Source organism: Rhodamnia argentea, chromosome 4 (genome assembly GCF_020921035.1).
Source record: "Rhodamnia argentea isolate NSW1041297 chromosome 4, ASM2092103v1, whole genome shotgun sequence".
Lineage (NCBI taxonomy): Eukaryota > Viridiplantae > Streptophyta > Magnoliopsida > Myrtales > Myrtaceae > Rhodamnia > Rhodamnia argentea.
The window spans coordinates 2737828-2755644 of NC_063153.1; the positions used below are offsets into that span (position 1 = coordinate 2737828).

Genomic DNA, 17817 nt, shown 5'->3' on the forward strand with positions numbered 1-17817 from the left:
GTTAGGACTTGAGTAAAGTCCTCAAAATGCTTCGTCTGAGCTCTAAAAATAAAATTTAGGGAAATTCCCTAGGATGAAAGAAAGAAAAAATATTTCTCTCGACTTTGGAGGTGATGGTGAGGAAGGTAGACTCCACATTATCTTCGGATGGCTGCCGTTGAATAGGATCATATAGTAGCGTCTTGTGCCTAGGGTGAATCATCGGATCTTCGACTCTTGCATTGTCAACCCATGCTTCGCATAGTATTTTTGAATCGACTTGTCAGCGACGTATCCTGGTTCAAAAACACTGTGCGAGTTTAGGGTATTGACAATAGGAAAATAGAGATTGCGGGCCCAACGACGCAAAAAATTTAATTGGGGTGTCATTGTCACTGTGTGCATACTTCAAGTTTTTCGGTGGTAGGTGGCAATGAGTATAGTTTAATGATTGTAACGGTGTTTTTCTTTTATGAATATAGTGTGCACTTGCGTATATTATTAAAACCCTTTACTGGGTTTTGAATGGCTTAAATGTCCCCATGTCTCAATTTTACCTCTTGTCCAATACATTTTTTTTCTTTTAACTTGACAAATTGTATTCTTGATTTGGGAAGTAACTCCTCTTTGTGGCAGCGAGGCCGACCCTCACTCAAGGGATGCCAGCTCTCGTCGCCCATGGCTTGTGCCGGCCACCGGCAGAGGCCATGAAAGGAAAAAAAAATACTCAATAAATTATTACAAATTATAAAAAATATCTATGTTGGCAATTTTCGACTGAAATTGGCCGAATGACTCAGTTGGCAAAACGTGAAAAAATTCGGGACTAAATTGGTTCAATTAAAATGTTTATGACTGAATTGGTACCAATGCAATAAAGTTGGAACTTTTTTTATACTTTCCTAAATCTTGGAAGTCAAACAATCTAGTCTTAATCTTTTCAACTAATTCAATGAAGTTATCAACCTCGTTAAAAAAAAAGTGCAGTCAAGTTATCTTAACGAAACATACCTAAAAGGCCAAAATGCCCTTGTGCCGTAAAAAAGCTCCATTCACGGCATCCGTAGATTGCATTGAATACATATTTTAGGACTTAATTGTCTTTTTCAATAAAATCTTAGGGCTTCGTTTAACCAGTTGAAATATTAGGACTTGATCGTGCAATCGAAAGAATAGGGACTCCATTGCATTTCGTAGGTAACATTTAGGGCCTAATGCTGCTGTCTTTCCTCGCATGGTATTTTTGTAAATTAACATTTCGTAATCACTTACATGGTTTCTCCATGTTTTGCGTCACAAAGTTGTGTTTGCCTATTCTATATATGGATGCTTAAGCGGGTCTTATTTGTGATACACAAATTATGGGTGTATTAATTTGGACTTTTTTGTTGTACAAAAATTAGTTTGGGATAAATATAGTGCGAGTGTATATGTTTGCAGTTTTTAATGGTATTAACCCTTTTATATTATTCATGTCTTTTCCTCTCTTTTTTTTTTTTGTATATCTAATCTCTAAAAAGCAATGGACTTCGGTTGTTGCATTAAATTTGCAGCAATATAACTCGCATGTGCATTTTCTTAAAGACATCCCAATTTTTACGTTGTGGTCGTGTCGAAGTTGCCTTAGATAAGTTCATATGATTTCACATTTAGCTTGTCAAGAAATGCAGTTTCAAGCATGGTTTTCCTTAGAAGAAGAACAAGGTGTCGAACCAGAGTTTTGACCTAAAGAAAACCGTGCACAACTTGCCGTTCATGTTATAGACTTCTCCTTTCTTTTGTCTTTCTGTGTATCATAATGAAACGCGATGGGCTAATGGATTTTCACTGGTATATATGGGATTATTTGTTCAGCTAGGCAAAAGATTGAGAATCTCTTCTACATATTCTTTGGTTTAATTCCCTAAATAAATTCCAATCTTCGATTCAATTCCAATTAACTGCCAAACTTTTTTGTCTTAAAAAAAATTGCAAACTCTCGAACTATTATTTTGAAATTATCAATATCATGACTAGTTAGAGATTTATTGTCGAACTTGCTTCTTCATCAAAATCCATACCTTCGTAAATTACAACAATAACCTTCTGATATTGAAAATTTTGAAGAAGCCGACGGCGATTTTCGGACGTGGGGCAGATTTGGAATTAAATCTAAAGTTGGGGATATTTTAGAAGACCGAGCCATATGGTTTTTGGGCGAGTATACAATTTGTGACAAGTCCCCGGCGTAGATAGAATTTGGGATAACTGCAAGGGTGAAATTGGAAATATGTTTTCGTAATTGAAAACCCTCGCTACCTCGAGAAGAGTTCTCCATGCGGCTACGGAGGCTAATGTCATCTTCTCCCCCACATGCCCGAGACCAAAACCCTCGCTGCCTCCATCGCCATAAGCCCTAAACTCTTGGCCCTCACGCCTCGCCAAGTTTCTCTAGCGAAGAAAGAGACGAAGCGAACGCCGACAGCATCCCCCATGGAGACCAAGACCCTCCTTCTACTCTCTATAGCTCAGTATCTGCAGAGCAATGGATTCTCCAAGACTCTCAAGAAGTTCCGCTCCGAAGCCCAGCTCGAGGTACGCGTTGCGCACGGTCGTCTATTCCAAATGAGCGCGTTTCTTTCGCATTCTCAGTTTTGCTGCGCCACTCGCGAGCTGTTCCGAGTCCTGTTTCAGTTGCTAGTTTCGTGATTTGGAAATTTCTTGGGGTTGTTTTGTTTGCTAGCGGGCACATTGATTTTATGGTGGGTGTGAGGTGGTTGGCACTACGGGTGAACTCATCCGGTTTTGGCTAATTTAGGCAGAGAGCTCATTGGCATAGGAACGAAGTCCGGTTAATGGAAAGAAGTTCGATTATGTAGTTGAAAGGATCATATAATGATGGGAGCAAGAAATTGTCGGCATTGTGTATCGCTAGCTCTACTTTGATGGGGCGGCATGCATTCTAAAGAGCGTTCATCATAGGTTATTTGGTTGCCATTTCTTTAGGGCAAGTTGGAGTTTTGATACATTTCAAAATTCCAATTCCCTTTTTGCGAGAGCTAAACGATGAGCTGTAGAGGAGATTTGTATCAAAGGTCGGACTCTTGGTCCTCGGAAGGGATCAGCTATAAAATTTTGCCAAGAGGATCTTGATGTTTCGTCTTAGAGAAACAAATGTATCTGAAGATTTTGTCAGCTGCCAACTTTCTAAATTGTGACTGTTCATAGTCAGAATTCAATTTCTGTCTTACTCTGTATAAAGCGTAAGAGGAACAAGAACGCTCAGCATATCTTCGCAAAGAAGGACTCGCTGACTGATGTGCATTCCTTCTCTATAAGTTGTCAATGTTCAGAAGCTTCCCAAGCTAGCAGCTTACAAAGAAAATGTTGCTCTCTGCTCTTCCTAGTCATCTGGAAGGCGCTTCATCATGTGCATTGCTCTGTTTCTTTCACTTTATGTTTGTTAAGCTTGCCGTAATTGATCTTTGTTACGATTCTGAATTGCCTGTTCGAATTACTTATTTAGGAAATAAAAAGTTCAGGAAGAAAAAATTCCCCGTGTCCAATGACATTTGCTATCTCCAAGGTTACTTTTCATTTTTAATTTTCTTGATGCTGCATCTTGGTCTATTGCTACCGTGGTAATGATGCTTTAGGCTCTAAAGGGCTCTAAGGTTCCTTGCTGACCTCTTTCTTTTTCTTTTGGGTGCAGGAAGTTAGTTTTAAGGGTTCGACATTGGATTTGGAAGAAATATGTCTCAACTACTTGAAAACAGCGTAGGGGAATCTTCTTTTGTTGCATGATAATAATGTCATATTCAGAAGTTTGTTCTCATTGATGATTGTCGAAAATATATTTTTCTCTAGCTGGGAAATAATTTGGGTGGCACATGTTTTTGTGCCACATGTGCTAGATGCATTCCTTTCAAAGAAGATATAAGTTCTTCTGTGAGAACATTGGGTTGATGCTTTGTTAGAGTTGCCTATTGCGACTTCTGTTTTTTTTGGGGGTCAAATCCTATTGCTACTTCATAGTCGCAAGTTTTGGCAAAAATTGCATTGGAGCTTGTATGAATTTCGTAGGTTTTCATCCTGTATGTCATGAACACTGCGAGACAAATGCTTCAAGCTATGAAGAGGTCTCTTTATAAGTATTTCTTTTGCTTCATCATCGGGTCATAGAGCTCGTAGCTTCATAGTGAGAATAAGAATCAGCCTAGGTTTATTCCAGCCTTACCAAAACTTGATGGGTTCCTTCCTTACCTTCTCCACACCTATTGCCTATTTGTGCGGATGTAATGGAGTTCCATCTCTTTGATTCTTTAAGGAAAAATGCCCTGTCTCGTATTTTCCCTTCACATTGTGGTGTTTTTTTAATTCCCTGTCAGGGTTCTCTTTCATTCTCACTTTCTTCGATGTTCTGTGCAGCGGTCATGCTGCGACGAAGAATGGCCTGGAGAAAGGTATGCTAACTTTGAGCCACAAGGTGTCTGTGTAATTTTGTGCCAGTTGGGCTCTTGAATACATCTCTCTCTCTCTCTCTCTCTCTCTCTCTCTCTCTCTCTCTCTCTCCGTGTCTTGCGCAGTTTCTTCTGTAGGGATGCTTCTTTGTTATGAGCTCTGTTTTTACATGGAGAAATATACATACTCAGGTGGCACACACATGATTGGTGAAGGAGACTTGGGGGGTTCCTTGCTGGAAGTTCTTGATAGGAAAAAGAAGAAGAGAAGTGGTGAGAGCAATGTTGATACTGCAAATCATCACACTGAGGAGATGAAGAATGATGCAGTAAATGAAAAAGTGAAAGCCAAAGAAAAGAAGAAAAGCAAAAAGAATTCTGATTTTCCTGGTAAAGATAGTAAAATGACGAGCTTGAAAGAGCTAGAAGAGTCTGCTGGTGATGTGATTTGTGGATTGCAGTCAGATGAAATTACTGTGAAGGGCAAGAATAAAAAGAGTAAGGGAAGAGAACAGGTTTCTGAATCTCCTGTTCCTCGAGACTTAGCCTCTTTTGAGGGAAATTCCTCCAAAGAGGTGAAGAAGTCTAAAAATAGGAAAGAGAAATCTAAGCATAAATCAGATGATGATGAGCAGCACACTGCAAAGGAAAGACAAGATGATGATGAAACAAAAGCAGAGAATGCTGTATGCTTTACTAAGACTTCAGATGAGGGAATCAAGGTGAAAAAAGTTTCCAAGAAAAGAAAAAGGCTTGAGTCTGAAGAAAATGGATGTAAGCCTGTTGATCACGATACACTTGATGAACCCAAACGGAGAAAGGGTGGTGATGTTAAGGATGACAAGGCTGACAGGCAACTTGCAAAATTGAAAGCATCAGGAATCAGTAAAGGAGTTGACGACACAAGAAGTAATGGACAAAATGGTCAATGCAATCGTGCTGAGGAGACTCCTATTAAGCACTTTGATGGTTCAGACAATGTCAAAGAGGAAGATGGGGAAGAATCTGCTAAGAGGAAAAACATGAAAAAGCAACATAATGGCTCTGCAGAGGTATGATTTGAGATCTAATATCAGCATTGCTTCCTGATTACTGTCTTAAGGTTATTTCAAATTTGATAGTGATATCCGTGTCATTTACTCATGCTAGAATTGCTCTTCTCGAAAGCATATTTGTGGCATCACTGCCCTCATTAGAAGTATATCCAGGATAGAGCCCCTCTTCTTCCTTTTTTGTGTATTTGTTTTTGAAGATGTGTTTTAGTATACCTTAACCAATCATGGATTAAGGAGCGTAACCAATGTTCCCTGTGCTCTCCCTATGTGTGCATTTTTCTTAGTGTTGACCCATGCATAAAAGTATGTGTAGGCGTAAAACATGTCTCGCATGATCTCTCTTTGTCTGTGCGAATTGTTTTATGTATCTTAAATAGATTATTCCTGTTGAAGCATCTATTGGGAGGTTGGTTGCAGCGCAGGCAGACGATTTAATAAGAATTTAAATTGTCTTTTGCTAAAATGCTTCCAGCTTGAACCTTTGTCCTTGATTGGAGTCTAGTTTAACTAAATTCTGTTACATATCAAGATGGAGCTGTGATCAAATGATATCTCTATTAACATATTTTCCAATGCTGGGAAAAAGGTTAACTCAAGTATTATTTTCTATCGTAACTGATCACCGATGAAATTCTCTATCAAAGTACAAGTGAGTATTTTACTTAATCATGTTAGTAATTTGTAGTGTATGGCCAACGAGTGACTTTTGGGACAGAGCTAACTGTTGCTCAAAGTTATTGTCACTCTTTGTAATACCTTGGGCAGAAGCACATTATATGTTTGATATTGTCTCCATGTTGCTCTGTGCAGCCTTCCGACTCAAATAGTCTAAGCTTAAATGAAATTCAGATTTGGATTTTTCATGAACACCAAGGTCTACTGCTGACCAATATGGAAACTACCTTTCCAATTTATAGAAGTGTGAAATCTTGAACATTCTCTTCTTCTTTGTTTCCACTATAGCATGATAGATTCATACAGCTAATCCCACTTAGTGGGCAAGGTTTGTTGTTTGGGTCTTTGAGGTATTTGGGTCCTAAAAATATTTTGATTCTCCAAATATATTAGAATTTGGTTGGCTAGGGAAACACGACTGCAACCCTAGGTCAGTGTTTATATCTTTGGATCTCTACTTGTTAATTGTCCTTTTTCAATTATGCGGGCTAATGTTTTTTACTCCCAGGATAATATTTTTGGAAGTTCAAGAGGCTATTTTTCGTTTGGTTCTTGAGTGGATACATTTTGAACTTGTGTGAATGTAATTTCATGACTTTAAGACTTCCTTAATCCTTCTCTGTTAATGAAATTTGCTGAATTGGTATGTATTTCAGCCTACAGCAGCAAAGGCGTTTCAAAGGATAAAAGTTGATGAAGTGGTGTATGCTGATGATAGACTTAAGGATAATTCCTATTGGGCTAAGGTGATTTTAGGTTTCGTTATGTGAACCTTTTTTTTTTGGTCAATATCCTCTACTGCTCAATCTCTTAATGCGTTTCGACCAAAAAAAAAAAAACTTGTAATGCGTGCCAGTTTCTCAATCATATGTATACTTCCCCAGGATGGTGCGGAATCTGGCTATGGTGCAAAAGCACAAGAAGTTCTTGGGCAAGTTAGAGGAAGGTATGTCACAAGTTGACTATAGTGGTGCTAGTTTGCTACCTTCTCAACTTAAATTAAACCTCTGGAAGAATACCTATCTAGTGATTTTTTGCTGTGTATGTATTTAGAAATTCTTGTCTTGTAATTATGAATTCTTTTGTCAAGTTGAATGGTGCTGCTTCATTTTAGAGCACAATCATAGATGAATCTAAAGGGAAAATTACCAAAAATGTCTTAAACCTATTGCAATTATGCCAATTCAGTCCTTCCGACCAATTTTGTCCAGTCAACGTTGAGCGGCATTGATGTGGACACCAGCGGTGACGTAGACAATTTTTAATAATTATTTTCAATTTTTTTATTTTTTTCCTTTTTCTTTTTGTTTTCTTTTCCGCCATATGGCCGGTCACTGGATCGCCGACCTACCACCTATGTTACACAGACATGCCTCTTAGGGAAAATTTCACATGTCAGTGTCCGGCACACGCTAGACACGCAGTCAATGCGTGTCTGAGCTTCGACACTCAGTTACAGACACAGGAGGGACTCGCTTGTTCGTGGTAAGGTGAGTTAGAGAGAGATTATAGAGACACGAGAGGTAAAAAGAAAGTGAGAGTAGGTATTAATGGGATGAAGTAGAAGGCGGCGAGCCGCAACACTGGGATCAGCAAGTTGAACTGGCGTAGCTTCTGCACGGACATTGTGGACTGGTGCAACCGGTGGTGGTGAGATGGCATGGCCTCACCGTTGTGAGGGCAGTGGTGGTACAGCAAAGGCGGAGATCGCATGTTGCTGTTGCCGATGATGTTGAGTCATGAGGGGGAGAGAGAGATTAGTGGGAGTGGGAATTATCGGGATGAGATAGAAAAGGAGAAAAGAGGAGAGAGAATGGGGGAAAGGAAAAAAAGCACATCCACTCTTTCTCACACATCCACTCATCCACTCTTTCTCACACGTCCACTCACCGCCCACCTGTCACTCACCTACATACGCCATTTCTGCCCACACATGCACAAGAGAGCAGATTTTGGAAGAGGTAAGAGTTGACTGAGTCAAGATAAGAAGAGGGAAAAGAAAAAGTTTTGTGTGGAGGAAAAAAGGTTGAGCAGGGAGGTCAGAATTTTTATTTCTGATCTTTACAGTGATATCATTATTATTAAAATCATAAAAATAATAATTTATTATGTATATATAAGAATATATTATATAATATACAACGTGTCCGAACATGTCGAAATTTTCTATTTTTTGAAAATTCACGTGTTGGCATGTCTGTCGCGTCGTGTCGCGTCGCTTATCGTGTCCGTGCAACATAGCTTGCCACAGGTGGTGAGCTCGTCCAACGACGGTGGTGAGGCCGACCTCACCCTCGCCGGCTTGGCGGTTGGCCAAATGGAGGAGGAAAAGAAAATAAAAAGAAAAATGAAGAAAAGAAAAAAAATTGAAAAAAATAAAAATATCATTAAAAATTATCCACGTCAGTATTGATATCCATATCAGCGCCGTTCAACGTCCAAATCAGCGCCTGCCGGTCAAAGTTGGCCGAAAAGATTGAATTGTACAAAAAAAGATTGAGAATTGAATTAACATAATTGCAATAGGTTTAGGACTTTTATGGTAATTTTCCCTGAGTCTAAACATACCTTAACCAACTGTATAAGAACCGTTAAAGCTGAATAATTGGGTTTCTACAATTTTCCTGTTTCATAGCAAGAGAAAGAACACTTGTGCTTGGTACATGTATTATATCTTGGCAAGTGAGCTTAACAATTATAGCATCTCACTATAGACTTTAGCAATTCCTTCGTCTGAGATTCTCCCTCTGTGTGGCAGGGATTTTCGGCATGAGAAGACAAAGAAGAAGCGTGGAACTTACAGAGGAGGACAAATCGATCTGCACTCACACTCAGTGAAGTTTAATTATTCCGATGACGAGTAAACAAAGAGTCTTCGGTTTAAATTATAGAGGCCTAATTGTTTCTAAGATCCCTCAGGAGGAAATTAAATTTATGAGGATCAGCAAACTGAGGAGTTTCTCTGTGGACAGGAAGCTTCTGCAGGAAAATCATTTTTTGTTGTGTTCTAGTTTTGGCCTTAGTAGACTACTGTACTGGTTATTTTTTCGCACAAATGCTTCATCAGATGGTTGGAGTATTGGACGTGTATACATGCAATAGAATTCACCACAGCCTGCTTCTTCGTCTTTTTTGTTTGTTCTCTTATGGAAACGCTTTCTTTAGGTCTGTTTAATTCTTATGTCGTGAAATACATCCTTGAAGAATAATGAAATGCATGAGGTCGGCTGAGGTCTGAACGTACACCGGCCTAGATCAAGCCATGGACACTGTCAAGTCGGTCGAATGCAACGTCCTTTGGGCTAAAGCTAGGGGTGAGCGGTTCCGGGTTCCTTATAGAATTTACCCGTCGGAACAGGTTTTTCATTTTTTGGAACTTGGAACCTTTCTGTCATATCTTGGAACCTGGAACCTATCCTATTGCAAGTTCTAGGGTCGGTTTCAGGATACCCGAGAATCTATCAATTTTTTTTTATTTTCCTTTTTTTCATTTTTAGTTAAGCAAAATAAAAGTTAACGTTACAATATCTAAGAGAAAGTAAAGGTGAGTAGCTTTAGGTTTCGTACAGATTACATTTAGAACCCGAAACCAATCAATTGGAACACGTTTATCATTTTTTGGAACTTAAAATCTAAAAATTTGTTTAGTTCCAGATTATAAACTCATCATCGGATGCCATAAAACATTGTAAGATCGTACAAAAACATATATCAAGAAAAATATAAAAATTTATTTTAGGATCTAGGGTCTGGGTTTCGGGTTCTAGGTAGTATAACCTAGAACCTACCCGTACAAACAGGTTCCTCAATTTTTGAAACCTAAACCTGGAACCAGATCGGATCGTACAGGTTCTGATTTCAGATTATCGGTTCTACTCTGAAATCATACTCACCCTTAGGTGAAGCTGAGGAGGCTCTTCTTGGGGTAGGGAAGGCTATTAAAAAGTCTTGGTCGTTCCTTCCTTGAGAAGCAAAGTTGCTGAAGTTTTCCTCAAGGCAAGGAGGGACCCGCATGGTCTCCTGCGGACCCTGCAAAGCATTCGAGGGCGGGCATTGATTTTTGCTGCCCCACTAACCCCATTTCTTCCTGGAGCTCTTATCTTTAGCTCGTTCGTCAAAGTTGCATTATTCTATCGACATTTTCTTGACAACTTCCTCTTTTCGGTTGTCCCAAAAATCAAAACCTTACTGTACGGCGGTCAATTCAATCTTAAATTTTCAATTGTGCCGATTTAATTTTTTGGGCATTCATGTAGACGTTGTTTGGCTTACGTGGCATGGCTCTCTCTAACGGGAATGGTTTTTGAAATTTTTTTTAACTTGTTTTGAAATTTCCTTTTTCTTCATTTTGTCTTTTTCTTTTCACAAGACTGATCACCAATCACAATCGACAGCTGGCGAGGGTTGGCCTCGCCAGATCTAGTGAGGGTGGCCCTCGCCCTAGTGGCCAACCGACTACTAGCAAAAAGAAAAGGAAAAAATTGAAAAATAAAAAAAAAGGAATAAGTTAGAAATTTTTAAAAAATTAAGAAATAAAAAAATCATCCACGTCAATGTCGGTCATGTCACCTAGGTTGGCTAGTATCCACGTGATCGATTTCATATCATAGTGAGCCAAAATAACTAAATTGACAAATCCTTAAAAGATTTAAGACTGAATTGATATAATTAAATTGTTTAGAACTAAATTTGCAGCCGTATAATAAGTTTAGGCATTTTTCCCTCCTCTTGTATTTAGTGGGCAATTGTAATATGGCTTAGAAGTAGCTAGACCTTTCTTGATGCGGCTGCACAATTGAATTGTAATCAGAGTATCTTGGTGAGGTAGCTCTGCATAATTCGCCTCTGAAACTATTCGACACAAACATTAGGAGAAGTCATGAAAAGCTGTTCCCTTGTTGGAGCTCCGCCCAAAAGCTTCGTGTATGCACCTCGAGCGCTCTTAGCCCTTTTTCTTATAAGGGCACGCAACGGATCCATAGCATCATAACATCATCCAAATTGCTGGTTTAGCTTTTAGCACGCTCTCGTTGAATCGAGGCCAATATAAAATGTCCTAAAGAACCTTTAAAAGGGTAATGACAGATTCAAGATGTACTCCTACAAATAAAGGGGGTTCGGGCAATCTTTCTGATATTCGAATTGGATCCAGGTAAATGAAGTAGTAATTTCCCCAACTCTTCAGGCTTTTATCAAATTCAAGGTTACTTTTTGTAGTTGCTATGCTCAGTCAAGCGTCAAAAAGCTAATTCACAATCCAACTTAAAATGGTTCCTTATCTTGTGTTTGCTACGCAGTGCCCCAGTGCAAGACTCCGTTCATATTGAGAATTCGCATGCCATGTAAGGTTTGCGTTTGTTTTAGTGGAAGTGTTTTCCACCAAGTGTGGTGTTTGCGAGAGGAGAGAGCAGTCGCCTTTGAAGTGGTCTCTGCGGTAGTTGCTTCATCGTAGGGAAAGGTAGATGATCGACATGGACGACTTTTCATAGAGAAAGGTCATTTTCCATATTTGAATGCATGTCGCTCTTCTTTAGAGGGACAACAAGGAAAGAAAAATGATGGATGAAGATCGGAAACAGAGTAATAAGGGAAGGTACGTGGTCAAATGGGCAGTCACCACGAGACGAAAGGAGAAAGTTCAAGTGCAAAGAAGGAGGAGGAAGAACGGGGACCGGCAAGGAAATAAAAAGGAACTAATCAAATAAAAGAGGGACAATAGGAGTAATATGGTGAAGATACTATGATAGAGAGTATCAAAGTCAAAATTGGAGTAAAAATAGCGCGGCTCTATTCTAAAGTCATTTTATCATATCAGATTAGTCACATACAAAAAACTCTACATCCCATAGAAAGTACAGGTCGTGATATATGTTATGCACTGTGACGGATTTGATTTATCACATTGTTGGTAAAATCAGTCGTATAAATAATACCATCACATCAAAAGGAAACGGATTGTATAAATAATACCGTTACATCAAAAGGAAAGGGATTGACAACACTCTTTTCAAACTTTTCCTCGTAATCCAATATGATTTTTGAATATTGTTTGTTCAATTTATTAATATATCAACCCTTTGGAATTTGTTCGCGCTTCAAATATGTGGTCACACATCTCAACAACTAGTGGCAACCTAGATGGGTGCGTTTGCTTCGGTATTGAAAATGGACTTTGGAGAAAAGCAAATACCATTAGCTTAAGGGAGTTTGGGAAAATGCAAATGATGTTTGGAAAAAAATTCTTCGAAAAGCAACTTTGGCTAATTAGTGTTTAGCAAAAAACATTTGCAAAGGGAATTTCTTAAAATATTTCTTTTTTATTTTAGCGCGGCTCTACTTGGGTCGCTCCACCTTGGGCCTCGACGCGGGGATCGCGCGGCCCAGGCACTTGTTACTAGGGGTCGGCGACTCCCAAAGAGGGTCACCTTGGGTCGCGTAACCCCCAAAGGACAGTGCCCGGGCTGCGCAATCCTTACATCGAGGCCCGAGGTCGCGCAACCTAGGTAGCCATCGCTTGCGGTCACCCTACCCTCGGGGATGGTTACTTGGGCCGTGCGACCCCCGGCAGCCTCGACCAACCGTCGCCAATGCCAAATCTAGCTCACCGCCGGCCTTAATATAGGGTTTGATTTCACTTTTTTTTTAAAAAAAAAAATAATGTAGCAAAGAAGATGAGGGGCAAAACTAGAATTTGAAAGAATTGGTGAGGGTAGTTTTGAAAAAAAAAAACTTAGATCAGTATTTGGCCAAATGCTAAAAGTTCAATGTTTGTAGGTGTCGCAACTTAAAGTTCAGGAACCTTGGGTTAATGAATTATCATGTTAATTAAATTAATTAATCTAATTTGAATTTTCTCAAGTCCTATCAAATCGCAACTTAAGCTCAATTTCATACAAAATTTATTTGATTTGGAGCCGCCACTAATTGTTTAAGGTAGATCGATTATAAACCTATATAAAATACAGGAGGACTATTTTATTCTTACGCACCAAAGATAATGAGTTCGGAGACTTGGTTATATTAATTTGAAAAAATTAATGCCCTTTTGGTATCAAATTTCATGAAAAATTCCTTTTAATTGATTGATGTGAATTGAATGAAAATGGAATGGATCATATGACTCTCGAAAACATGAGGTTTTTTGTATTTTTTCGATGTAATGACACTTGCTCTGAAAACATGCCATAAAATATGATAACATCCAATTTAACTTAAGAAAATGATTTCTCAAAGTCTTAACTTATATTAGATATTATTTATGACATAAAAAAAGGTTCCAACATGATTAACCATAGAAAAATGAACTTTATTTACATGAACAAAATTAAAGCAAATATGAACAAAAAAAAACAAAAATGCCCATAATATATCTTTAATGCCGAATTTTCCGATTAATTCACTTATTCCCAAAGATTATGGCTAGAGTAGAATTTATCCGCTACATACTTGTGGATTCAAGCTAGTATGCGGATAAAGATATAAAATAACATCATCCTTTCATACAAAGGGCATATTCAATTCTATACAAATTATAAGTTCCATTTCATAAGATCATGGCTAGGGAAATATAATTAACTTTTCGAAGGGTCTAGGCACAAGAGAGAATATATTATGGGCATATTTGTTTATAAATTTGCAAACTATATAATTAAAAAAGCAATCAAACTAACATGACCAGATAAAAGCAAGAGTGAGCCAATTGAATTTTTGAAAATTAGGAGGGGTGGCCGAAATACAAAAGTGGGGTCCCCCTTTCATCATCCAAAGTTTGATTTTAATTCGACAAAATTATCTTTTAAGGATTTGCAAAGTGTTTTCAGATAATTCTAAAAAAATTGGATATTATCTAGTCGAATTCAAATCTTATTCATAAATCAAGTAATCTCAGAAAACCACAAGAGATAAGATAATTCAACCACTAGATAAGCATGAAAAAACTATCTAACACCAAATATTATCCATAACAAATTTGACATTATCTAATTTTGCAACTTTCAAAAATTAGATATTATCCATTTTAGCACAACCTTTATCCACAACTTGAAAAGATTATCAGAAAATCATAAGATAATGCAATTCAACCAATGGATAAGCATTTCAGCTAATCCACATGTTAGAGATAAACATTCAAAGGAAAGGATTATCCACAACAAATCTAACATTATCCAATTCAAATATTCTCAAAGATTAGATAAAGTTCAATTTAACAAACCTCATCCACAACTTAGAAAAATCATAGGATAATGCTACTCAACCAATCAAGGATAAAATTCAAAGCAAGTTTAATCTATTAGCATGTTAAATTCGGCCAAAGCGGGGTGAGTGAGTCGAAATTCCTCTCTTAATTTACCGAAAATTCAATTTAGGTCAAAGAATAAGTGCCAAACAATTTTTAACTTTGAGAAAAGAGTTTTTCTAATCAAATTACATCAATTCTCAAGATTTATTCAAGAAATTCCATGACTAAACCGAATTTACTAGAAAAGGATTTGGATTTTATGCAACAACCATCAAGTTTAGGCTCTAGCAAGGATTAGCAAAAAAAAAGGTTTAACTCTTCACTTTTAATTGCAAACCAACATGTATTCATCAAGATAATGAAACACATATGTGAGTTACCAAGGTAACAAGCACGAATTGCAATCAAAAACTTAAGAAATTTTACCTTTATCAAGCTAAATTTCCATCATGCCCAATCTGGGATTTTCGCCCCAAAATTGCACCCTTTCGAGCTCGATTTGCTAGAGACCACTTTCGATTGATCTAATACAAGTAGATACAAGGTTAAACCTTTAAATAATGATAAAACAAGGGCCGATTGACTTAAAAAAAGCATTGAAAATTGGCTGGACGGTAGCTACATCGGTGGGACAACTTGAACGAACAACGGACCGATTGAGAAACGATGAGGTTGGGCGTAGGCGGGCTGATCTGGATGGTGCCGTAGGGTGCCGGGGCTGCTGTGGTGGTTCTCGGTGGGGTTGAGATTACTTGGAGGGTTGGCGCACAAGTGGTCGCCAAAAGGGACTCGGCCAAGAGTTTGATTGAGCTTGAATCGGGGAGGATTGTCTCGACCGGTGGAGGAGACAATCAAACCCCTTTATGACTCTCGAAGCTCTGATTTTTCTGCTCTTAGACTCCCTTAGATTATCGAAATTTCGATAGTGCATGAATGAGAATGGCGTGAGCCAAAGCCTACATATATAGACTTCCATCAACTAATCCTAGTAGGAGTAGTAATTGTCATGAACCGTCGGATTAGGAGTCCTAGCTATGATGGGATTTAATATGAGCCTCAAATTAGAGTTTCAATCCCTTAGAACACTCACTAGGATAAGATCCTCTAACTTAATAAAATTCTGGATTTAATTTTAAATTCAAAGAATCTTAATCCCCGTAGGACTATATGAAATTCGGCCAAATGAGGGTGGAATGTGATGTGGCCGAAAATGTGAAGCTCTTGTGGGCTTGTGACGACATATCGGGCCGAGCTCGGACCTTAATTAATTAATTGAGAAATTAATTAAAGCCTTTGCTTAATTAAATAACCAAAAATGGACTGATTTAAAATTGAAACTAAGTCCAAACCCTGAATTTCGGTTATGCTCACCGGCAAGTCCTTGGCTAAGATTTCTGATTAAGACAGGGGCTCATCTCAAAATTTTCTGGCTCAATTAAGGCTTTTTTTGAATAATGGATGTTTAATTGAAAGCCTTAATTATAAAATTAAGCTTGAATAGACCACATTGAACTTGAAAATAGGTCCAATTAGCTCATGTAAAATTCAGCATCCTCCTGTTGCCTTAGTAAAAAAATCTCGGACTAAGTCTGGTCCAACCGTCTGTCGAATTGAAATCAAATGCTTCACCTCTAGCCTGAATGCATGACTGATAGAAATTAAATATGCAATGCATGAAAAAAATTATTTTTGGTGAGAACTAAGGTTATTTCTTATTTTCTGCTATAACGAATGACTAAAATTTAGGTGTCAACAATGGAGACTAGCATTGAGCTTTCAACCTTCCCAATGTCAGCTTTCATCCCAAAATTTCTTGAGAATGGTTGACAAACGCTCCACATTTCTCCAAGGGGTTTGGGGCCCCAAAGGATTTTGAGAAAGCTGAACTAAATGCACCATTGTCGTTCATGGAGAGAGAGAGAGAGAGAGAGAGAGAGAGAGAGAGAGAGAGAGTGGGAGGCTGAGAGAGAGAGAGAGAGAGAGGGAGGCTGAGCTCCTGGACACTAGTAGGGATGGTGGCTAGGCACGACAAGACTACTTCGGCAACCATGGCGCTGGTGATGACCGACGTCCAGCGAATTTCAGAAACTTCAAGAATCAAATTCAATATCAAAAAGTTCGGAGATGAAATTGAATCACTGAGCCAAAGTTCAAAAGCTGGTGATCCATCAACCTCGAAGAAAAACAATATGCATGCATCCTCTCCCTCGATGTCTTAGCTCTTCTTGGCGCTTCCGAGGAGTCCGTATTGTTCTCCTGCCATCCACGTTCATCGCAGGAGACTCGCCTACCCCAAAGACCAAAATAGTGTAAAAAACAGAAAAACATTGACTCGGATTTGCATCTTTCCATGTCAGATCTTTCATTAGTCTTGTAACGTGTTTCGTGGGGTCAAGATGTATATTTCCAGGAAGTTTCCTGCCGTAATGGTCCTTAAAAAAAACCTGTGTAAAGACAGGAATAGCTCATAGAAAATAGCCCAGAACTTGGTCCAGAGGACTGAGTATTTAATGTCATCCTTGCATCTACTCCCACTCTGTCTTACGTGCAGGAAACTCCTCCAAAGAGCTCACTTGTTTGATGTGATTCCTGATGCATCATCTTGGCTTCAACTGTGCATACCCAGTCTTTGTGCCTTGCTCCGCTTCTTCCCATTCATCTTGAAGCCTTCCCACCTTTTATTTGCTCCCATTCTCCTGGGAGACATTATCCTGCCTTTTCTATCTCCCTACTTTTGCTGACACGTGGCGTTTGTATGTGTTCCTGCTCCGGCGAAGGGATTCGATTGCACTAATCTTGCATTAAGGTAAGCAAGGTTATTAAAATCGTTCTTTCATGTGATGTCGTGGGGAGATCCTGTGTTATGAGATCTTCAAATCAGGTGAATTAATGTAGCCTTAAAAGCGATTTTGTCTCGTTGATTTTTCCGAATTTTTGTCCTAGTTGAGCTCATGGATAAGATTTCGACTCGAAAAGAACTTAACCATGAAAGAAAATGCAGACGAGATGTAAATTACCCATAAAATCTAACAACAGAGAACTTGATCCTACGTTGATGTAAAGCAAGGTCAAATAAGTAATTCATTGTTTCGTCCTCCAAGTCAAAGTCATGATATTCAAAGATTTTGAAACTTTTAATGGCTGTCAATTGTCTTTTGTATCGTCTTCAATGTCACTTTTGCTTTAAAACTGGGATGAGGAAGATGAGAGGGTTAGGCTAAATATTCTTAACTGTGTATGGGCTTTACATCTTCTTCCATTTACTCTTTTCTTCTTCTTCTTCTTCATCTTTTTCTTTTATATTGAGAAGCAAAAGGTTAATCTAAAACTCCAACGATTTCACCATGGATCTTACACTGATTTCGGTTAGAATCTCTCAGTGTCATTGACTTATGGGTCAATCATGCTTGTATCATTTTAATATGCCAAG

General features: G+C 38.5%; 1 protein-coding gene across 1 annotated transcript; it reads left to right on the top strand.

Annotated features, from left to right (window-relative positions):
* Window positions 1–2287: 2287 nt before the first annotated feature.
* Window positions 2288–9213, top strand: LOC115751279 (lisH domain-containing protein C1711.05). Its single transcript, XM_030689109.2, has 7 exons — window positions 2288–2553; window positions 3671–3735; window positions 4387–4421; window positions 4611–5470; window positions 6805–6894; window positions 7033–7094; window positions 8907–9213. The coding sequence occupies exons 1-7, from the start codon at window positions 2332–2334 to the stop codon at window positions 9010–9012; spliced, it is 1440 nt and encodes a 479-aa protein (XP_030544969.1). The 5' UTR covers window positions 2288–2331; the 3' UTR covers window positions 9013–9213.
* Window positions 9214–17817: the final 8604 nt, after the last annotated feature.

Coding starts and splice junctions, on each gene's coding strand:
- LOC115751279 (XM_030689109.2), top strand. CDS start 2,332: ATGCCCGAGACCAAAACCCTCGCTGCCTCCATCGCCATAAGCCCTAAA. Junction 3,736..4,386: donor CTCAACTACTTGAAAACAGC/GTAGGGGAATCT, acceptor TGTTCTGTGCAG/CGGTCATGCTGCGACGAAGA. Junction 4,422..4,610: donor GAAGAATGGCCTGGAGAAAG/GTATGCTAACTT, acceptor ATACATACTCAG/GTGGCACACACATGATTGGT.